The sequence below is a fragment of the Daktulosphaira vitifoliae genome, unplaced genomic scaffold (genome assembly GCF_025091365.1).
Source record: "Daktulosphaira vitifoliae isolate Bord-2020 unplaced genomic scaffold, ASM2509136v1 Scaffold_469, whole genome shotgun sequence".
NCBI lineage: Eukaryota > Metazoa > Arthropoda > Insecta > Hemiptera > Phylloxeridae > Daktulosphaira > Daktulosphaira vitifoliae.
This window is the reverse complement of record NW_026100034.1, coordinates 112-9,039: the sequence shown is the minus strand read 5'-3', so window position 1 is coordinate 9,039 and position 8,928 is coordinate 112. Positions and strand designations below refer to the sequence as shown.

The window sequence follows — 8,928 nt, the reverse complement described above, 5'->3', positions numbered from 1 at the left end:
GTCTAGCCGCAAAATTGAGAAATTTTATTTTCTAAATAAAGTATTTGCATAATATTTTTAATAAATATACTGCTGTCAGAACTAGGCGAGCAAGACGTCGGACCTGATACTATCTAGTCAAATTGCGTCTTTTATTGTATATTAGGACATTGTGATACAAAATGTAATTGTCTCTCACACATTAATTTTAAAAATATTTCTGAACCTATATCATGTTAATCTTTTTCACAGAATAAAACTATGGATGTGTCAACACAGTTTTTACTGAAATATTCAGTATTTACGATTTAATTAACATAACTGGTATGTTCGTTAAATTTTGGTAATTCGAAAAAATTTAACTGTGGACCTTAATCAGAAATTCGTTATTTAATTGTTGCTGTTACCTGGATAGTTATATTTTGATTGCTTTCATTTATACTTATGACACACCAACATAATTTTTTTGTTTTTTTTTTTTTGGTAAATGTAAACTTTTAAATTTATTTCCTTATAGTTTTATTTTTCATTATGAACATAAAACACATTTTATTTGGGCGATGTATTTTTTAATAATCTAAAAACACATACTTAATTTGTTAAAAATAGCACTATAAACGATTCCAATTTATTTATTTATTAAGGTTGGAATAAATCAAAGTATTATGTTATTAGTAAAATTTAAAATTACAATTTATACATAAGTTTTTTTGTAAGAGATTAATTGAAGTTATATATGCAGGAATTTGTTCAGAAAGTTGTTTTATAAAACTTCAATATATACTATTAAGTATTTTTAAAAAACTAAAAGAATGATTAAAAATCGTTGTAATGCATTTAATTTGATAATGTGTCTTTACGTTATTCTTATATCAGCACAAATATTTTTCAACTCAAATGCTAGCCCAGAAATACAAGTATGTACAAAAATAATTTTAAATATTTTAACATTTAAATTTTCTTTGCAAATTAGAAGATTCTAAAATGTTTTGAGTTCATCCGAACTACAGAATATACAAACATAAATAAAAATATATTCTGATAATATGAAAATGGACAGTAATACAAAGATATTATGATGTGTGTATGTGAGGGCCCTGCTAAAATAATAATGATCCAAATTCTATATTTAACCCAAGTATTGCGCTTATTCTCCAATACGTGTTCTAAATATTAAATTATTCGTTATTATATTAATATATTGTCTTATAAGCCCTTGGCTTTGCAAATATTGGCGTGAATACAAAAAAAAATTGGATGAAACAGAATTTTTTTTTGAATTTCCAGCATTTAGACCATATAATAAATTTTTAATTTAATTGAAAATTAGCAATTAGTTTTTTTCTATTAACTTAAATTTTTGAGATAATATCAAATTAGCGTNTAGCAATTAGTTTTTTTCTATTAACTTAAATTTTTGAGATAATAACAAATTAGCATAATAAACCATAAAAGATAAAACAGAAGAGTTAAAAAAATGGTATAAAATAAAATATGGTAGTATAATAGTAGAATAATATAATATGTGGTGATATATAGCAGAATATGTAAGAGTATAAAATGCGTAATAATATAAATAAAAATGGGTTTTAATTTATCTTAATGGTTTATTACTGGTTATTACTTTATAACCTAAGTAACGTAATGGTATTTGAAACAATAAAACGTTGATGTTTAATTTTATTCTGTTTCACAGGCTTATACAACGTGTATCGTGAAAAGTACTACAAGTTATATAGTCAATATGACTGCTTAGAAAAACGATTTTATTTTAAATATAGTGTTGTGACCTGGTTGGTACGGTAGACAAAATGAAAAGATAATGCGTTTGATAATTAGTTGCTATTTATTATAATTAAAAATATGTATACACTTATAATTGACTTCTCGACTTTAATGAGTTGATACTTAATTAATATAAAAGATTCAGTGAACAAGTTAACATAAAAGATTCAGTGAGCAAATTAACAAAAGATTCAGTGGAGAGTCGTTCAGGTTCGACCCTATGAACTATACGACTCTTGAATGAGTAGCTGACTACTACTAGCCTCAGGCGGCGGCGGCCGTAGGCCCAATACATTGAAAAGGGCTGAGCAAGCATTGAATGTTCTAGAAGGACTAGATGCTTGCCTGGTAAATACTTTATATACAAGATAAAAGAGGTTTCCGTTCCCATGATTAATATATTTATACTATTAAATTACACAATTACAATTAGGCAGCAAAAAGCCAGTTCACAACAATAGGAGATTGTGTAACAAATCTATTTTATATGTATAAGATTCTATACACTCTGTATTTTTACTATAAATATAATTTTAATAATGTACCTTTAGCACATTTTTATTGAAAAAGTATCTTTTTGAGAGAGAATATTTTATTGAGAGATCGATATCAATACTTTTTAAAGCTTCATTTAGCCTGGCCAAAACAAGATTCAAAAATATTTATACCTGGTGGTGCAATAAGTTCCGGCGCTGATGTATTGAAAGAATATTAGTTAACATTTGTTTCCGTTATAAGAATAGAAACAGTAGCTAAATGGAATCATGGCACAGTGTGGATAAGTATAGATGATATATGATAGTGATTAAAATTACTATCACAAGAAACCCTTCGATACAAATCTGTAGATAGTGATTAATTTTTAAAATAAATAGTTGGATTATTTCCAAAAACCAAATTAAATACTATGTATTTATTTAAATCCCGATTACAACTATTATGATTTATAAGTGCAATATATGAATAAATATTCATTATAGCAATTAAAAATAGTATGAAAATTAAGCTAGTTCAAAAATTGAAAAACGTTTTTTTTAACTTAGTGGAGGCAAAATATTCAAAATAAGTTTAAATTTATATATGTATAAAAATCATTACTTATTATGACAAACTCTTGTATTTATTTTTAATATGAACAAAAAATAAATAAATTTGAACACAAAAATAGCATGCTTTAAAAAACCGCACATAGAAAATATTCTTCTGGACAAATTTTTGTTTTTTATATTTTAAGTTCGTAACATAAGTCTTACATATGTTAAAAGCTGACAATAAGTTGAAAAAATTTGACTTGTGTGCAAAAGGTTCTATTTTAAATACACCCTGTGGATAAGTAAAAGTCAGATTTTTAATTTATCGATCTGTATGTAAAACAAATGAAAAAACTAAGGTTTCGATATAAAAAAATTACATTGCTTTGTTCATTTTTAAAAAGTTTTGGCAATTTTAAAAATCAAAATAATAACACAATAAACTTTGATTTTTAAATAAATATTACATTTTTGATTCAATTCAGCGGCTATTGCTTCATAAAAGAATATGTGTCGAGACAAATTTTTTTTTTGAATCATATAGTATTTAACATAAGATTTAATTGGCATATATTAAAGCTCGGAGTATTTCTGAAACATTTTCAAAATTTAAGTTGAAAAAATTCTATTTTTTACTCGTATATTTAATGTTTTTAACGCTCCCTTCATAAAGGAAAATGGTCTGATTTAAAAACCAAGTACATCGAAAGAAAGAAATAAACATAAAGTGTTCATTGACAAAAAATTGAATTAATCGAATTATTCAGATTGATTTTTTAACACTGATTTACAGTTATTATTTTAAAATGGATAATGTGAAATCAGTAAAGTTTACTGTCAAGGGTAAAATCAAGATATTTAATTTCAATTGAAGTGGGAATAGAATAATTATTTTTAATAACTTATGAAGGATTGTTATTAAACATTAGAATTTAAATATCATATTTAAAACAATTAAATAAAAATTACTTTCAAAGTTTTATGTATAATTAAAAACCATGGAATTAAAAATTATTTAAGGCATAGTTGAGTGGTCTAAATGCGGAAAATTTAAAACCAATTTTTATTTCGTCAAATTAATTTATTTATATACGCCAATATTTGCAAAACTATGGGCTTAATAAAATAAGAACTAATATTTGGAACTCTTACCAGCGAATAAGCACTGATCAGACGAGGTTCCACAGGGGTATAGTTACAAAATATTTAATTTATAAAATCATAAAATAAGAATTTTAAATGAGTAAAATAATAATAAAATTGAAAAACAATAATTAATGTCTTTACATCAAATATCTAAATGATAATTATTGTCTTTTTTAAATGATCCAATAATATGGCTTGATAACATCGATTTCAAAAGTCTTTCATGTTCCATATAGAAGTTGATTCGATTGTTTTTAATAACATAATAATAACAAAATAGAAATGCAATTTTAAAAAGAAGGAATTTAATTTCCTCTTATCAATCCCGTTAAGAGATTTAACATTTTTATGTTCACTACGTCATGAAAAAAATTATATAAAAATGCTTTTTTTACATTGACTAATTTCTAACTAATATTTGAAAATAATTTCAAGAATAATTCATTAATTATGTAAATACAAAAGAATCCAAAAATAGAGCTGTCTACTAAGTGATTTTTTTATCATAACTTACTCAATTACTTACAAAATAAATATAATTTAAATAATTTTTTTTCTTTTCTTTAGTTTCACATTATTTTTGAATTATTAACTATGTAATACTTTTTAAGTTAATCCCTTACGCCTTGTGAGATGTCAACTTGTTATGTCATATGTGAACACATTATTTACCGAAAAATATTCGATAAATATTGACTCTGGAATCTTTCAGATCTGCCATTTTGAAATTCAATTAAAACTTTACTCTGCTTGTTTTATTATTATTACTTTTATTTTTTGACGATAACTTACATAATGATTTCAGCCACCTGATTATGATACCATATTTGACGATTCATTTTTACAAGTTATAATTACTATTAATAATAATATCAAATCATTTGTCTGTGAAAAAAATCAAAGATTTATTAAACATTCATTTATAAATAAAGATGACATTAAGTTGTTATCAAGATCTTGTGAAGATAATTACGAATGTAGACAAAAAAAAGAATCAAGCTTAAACAAATTAAAAAAAGAATTAGAGTCTTTAGAGTGTTTTCACACATTTTTATGTCTTCAAATTTTAGAAGTGTTAAAAAACGATATTAGGATAAAAAATTTAAATCCTAATCATACTCTCAAAATAACTTTTCTAGATGCATCTGTTTACGTAGTTAGGATGATTTCATTTTTTATTTATGGCAAGTTTGTTGTTAATCCTTGGCAATATAATTTTGCAAAACGACTCATTGACTTAGCAAGACTCAAAAGACAAAAGAAGGATACACTTAAATTCAGTTTAGAATACCTAGATGACTCAGTATTACTTTCTTCGATGAATGAATTTTGCGAAAATTGTAAAAAAACAAATGAATTATATATTTTTCAAGAAAAAATTAATAAATTTTTAAATAAAAAAAATTTCAATCTTCATGTGAAAAACTTAATGTCAAAGACATCTCTTCCTTGTATAACAAACATGAACAAAACTTCTCATACACTTATTAGCAAAGGTAATCAAGATGATGTATTTTTAAAATTTTTAATTTAAAATGCTTTCTCGTATATTTGTGTAAAAAGTTTTTATAAACGTAAAAATATATATTGCAAATGATACTTGCAACAAATTTCATTTATATAGGAATTAATAGGATCCATCTCGGTGGGCTCTGCTTCAGACCCAGAACACTTCACATTGTCATTACGGATAGATCACATACTCCGAATGCAGTACTTAAAACACTTATTGTGCCCAGCATAGTCTGGCACAATATGTGTTTTCAAAAAAAAGTGTTATTTCAGAATTAGTAAGAAAAAAAAAATAAGGTAGAAAAATCGAAAAATAAAAAACGTTTAATTATTAAAATGAGTAAAATTCATAAAGGGTGAATAGTAAAATTGATTGTAGATATTTGTTACTTGTTGTTATTTAAATATTATTATTAATATTTCAATAATAATACTATCTTTGGTATCAAAATCATTAATAATATTCTGTTATGACGTCATAGGTTGAAATTAGTTACTATTATATAGAATTTTAAATAAAGGAACATAAATATAAATTTGAATTAATGTTTTAGAATCTAATACCTTAATACAAATTTTTATTAGGCGCCAATGAAAATGATAATTAGTTGATAACTAAAAATTTGATGATAACATTGTCTTATTTGCAATTAATGTTAATAGTTGTTGGATACAGGAATTCATGATTATGTCAAACTCCAATGAACAATTATACTTTAAATGTAGAGATCAAATATACTATAGATTCAGTACCATAAAACAATAGATATTAGAAAAACATATCCTATAATATAATATCTTAGTGCCTTAACAATATAACTACAAATACAAATATATATTCAAACTTATACTTAATAATAACCAACTAATTACTATTTATCATAACAGTTATACAAAAGAAAACTTTACAATCATTAAATTAAAATTTGAATTACAGTATTTTTTGTATTTTCTTTTAACGTAACATAAAATAAAAACAAAATTGTGTTACGCACACATAAAACGATCTCTGGATAAAAATTATGCACATGGCGATGGCGACTAATTTTTTATCAAGACATGCCAAAATTTTTAAACATTCACGGAGTGCTAAAAATTTCTTTCTGATCTCCAAACATAACTTTCCCAGATTAATCTTGACGAGCTCATTCACTTTGACACGGCACCGCGTTACTTTCGAGGCTGCCGTGTGCTCGTGTTACTCATAATATCAGCCGTCCATCTATCAATATGACAATCGGTTGTTATCGGGTGTCTCCCCGCCCTTGACACCGTGACAAGTGTGATGGTGTCACGTTTTCATAATCGTGAGAATTATTTTAATAAAATACAGACAGCACATCCGCTGCCTGAGACTGATGAATTAACAAATAATATTTATTTCCAAATCAGCAATAGTTCTAATTATTATAAAAACCCAATAGACCTGACCATCGTGGTCAGTCAACTCCAGTGCCTTGTGTCATTCATCAGTCTCAGTACTCGGTTGTCGCTGTCCGGCTTACTATTTAAAGTAAAGTCTTTGTTTATTCCTTTTCTAACCTATATACTCTTTTCCTCGACATTTCAGAGTACTTGTGTTTTGCACTTCGTCTGCACCTCGTACTCTGTTATCTTTCCTCACCTGGTACGCCTAGTATTTGTGTCTTGCACTTCGTCTGCACCGTATACTCGGCTNCAAAACAGGTAAGCGAATTATGTGCTAAACGCCCGCAACGTTCCCGCTCTAGGTCACGTAACCGTTCAAACGTGGAACTGACTAACGGCAAAGGATGGTGTTGGTATCATAGCACTTATGGAGAAAAGGCTGCCAAATGAAGGCTCCCTGCAAGTATCAGGAAAACTCCAACGACAGTCAGTAGCGGCGGCAACAGACTGTCCGAACCCGAGCAGCCGCCTGTTTGTTACAGATCAAATAACAAAACGCCAATTTTTAGTCGACTCCGGTTCCGACTTATCTTGTTACCCTCAACGGCTACTACGGGAACGACGCCATGCCACCGATTACGACCTCAGCGCGGCCAACAACAGTACCATAAAAACTTACGGGTCGGTCCATCTCAATTTGAATTANCACCGATTACGACCTCAGCGCGGCCAACAACAGTACCATAAAAACTTACGGGACGGTCCATCTCAATTTGAATTTAGGACTTCGACGCAGTTTCCCGTGGAGTTTTATTGTCGCCGACGTGAGTACTCCTATCATTGGTTCCGACTTCATGGCATACTACCACTTGCTGCCGGATTGCCGTACCAAACGTCTTATTGATGGTGTCACAGGCTTGGCTGTGAATGGTAAGGTTTCCTCTGTAAATCAATGCAGCATAAAATCAGTTGCCAACACTTCCCCTTGGGCTGCACTTCTCGCAGAATTTCCGGACATCACACGTCCCACCGGATTGCCCAGGACAATAAAACATCAAACAGTGCACCACATTCTTACGACACCTGGTCAGCCAATAGCCTGCCGCCCACGCCGCTTAGCTCCAGGTAGACTAAAAATCGCCAAACAGGAATTCGCGGAAATGGTCAAGGCAGGTACCGCTAGACCTTCAAGCAGTCCGTGGTCTTCACCATTACATTTAGCACCGAAAGGGGAGAACAGCTGGCGTCCTTGCGGTGATTACCGCGCGCTGAACGCCCGAACTATACCAGACTCCTATCCAGTCAGACACATAAATGATTTCTGANCTAATTGCACGTTATTTTCCACAATCGATCTGGTAAAGGCTTACCATCAAATACCTGTTAATCCGGACGATATATGCAAAACAGCCATTACCACTCCATTCTGACTTTATGAATATCCTTTTATGACATTCGAATTGCGAAATGCTGGACAAACCTTTCTACGCTTCATAGACGAAGTTACCATTGGGTTGGACTTCTGTTATGTATATATTGATGACATTTTGGTATTCTCTAAATCGGAAGAGGACCACAAACAGCATTTACGCACTCTTTTCGGGAGACTTTCTGACTACGGTGTTGTCGTTAACCCGCAAAAATGTGTATTAGGTTCGGCTGAGGTGAAATTTCTAGGTTACCTAGTATCTTCTGAAGGCACCCGCCCGCCACCGGAACGCGTCGAAGCCCTACGACAGTATCCATTGCCAAAATCTATGCAAGGATTACGCCGGTTTTTGGGAATGGTAAATTTTTATCGCCGGTTTATTCCCAAAGCTGCCGACCTGCAAGCACCACTTCACGGTATTCTCAAAGGCCCGAAGACAAAAGGTTCCCAACCGATAGAATGGACTCCCGAGTTAGAAAAAGCGTTCACCACATGCAAAGAAAGTCTTGCGACCGCTACTCTTTTAGCACATCCTCATCCAGCCGCACGACTTGGACTATTCACAGACGCATCTAGCCAATCTATCGGCGCATGTCTGCAGCAGCGAGTCAATAACATCTGGCAACCCATAGCATTTTTTTCAAAGAAAATGTCGGTGAAACAAAGTGCGTGGCCTGC

At 30.0% G+C, this 8,928-nt stretch overlaps 1 protein-coding gene across 1 annotated transcript; it reads left to right on the top strand.

Annotated features, from left to right (window-relative positions):
* The first annotated feature begins 708 nt into the window (after window positions 1–708).
* LOC126909502 (uncharacterized) lies at window positions 709–5,794 on the top strand. The gene is made up of 3 exons (XM_050691934.1): window positions 709–896; window positions 4,747–5,437; window positions 5,566–5,794. The coding sequence occupies exons 1-3, from the start codon at window positions 792–794 to the stop codon at window positions 5,730–5,732; spliced, it is 963 nt and encodes a 320-aa protein (XP_050547891.1). The 5' UTR covers window positions 709–791; the 3' UTR covers window positions 5,733–5,794.
* The last annotated feature ends 3,134 nt before the right edge of the window (window positions 5,795–8,928 follow it).

Coding starts and splice junctions, on each gene's coding strand:
- LOC126909502 (XM_050691934.1), top strand. CDS start 792: ATGATTAAAAATCGTTGTAATGCATTTAATTTGATAATGTGTCTTTAC. Junction 897..4,746: donor ATGCTAGCCCAGAAATACAA/GTATGTACAAAA, acceptor TAATGATTTCAG/CCACCTGATTATGATACCAT. Junction 5,438..5,565: donor TCATACACTTATTAGCAAAG/GTAATCAAGATG, acceptor TCATTTATATAG/GAATTAATAGGATCCATCTC.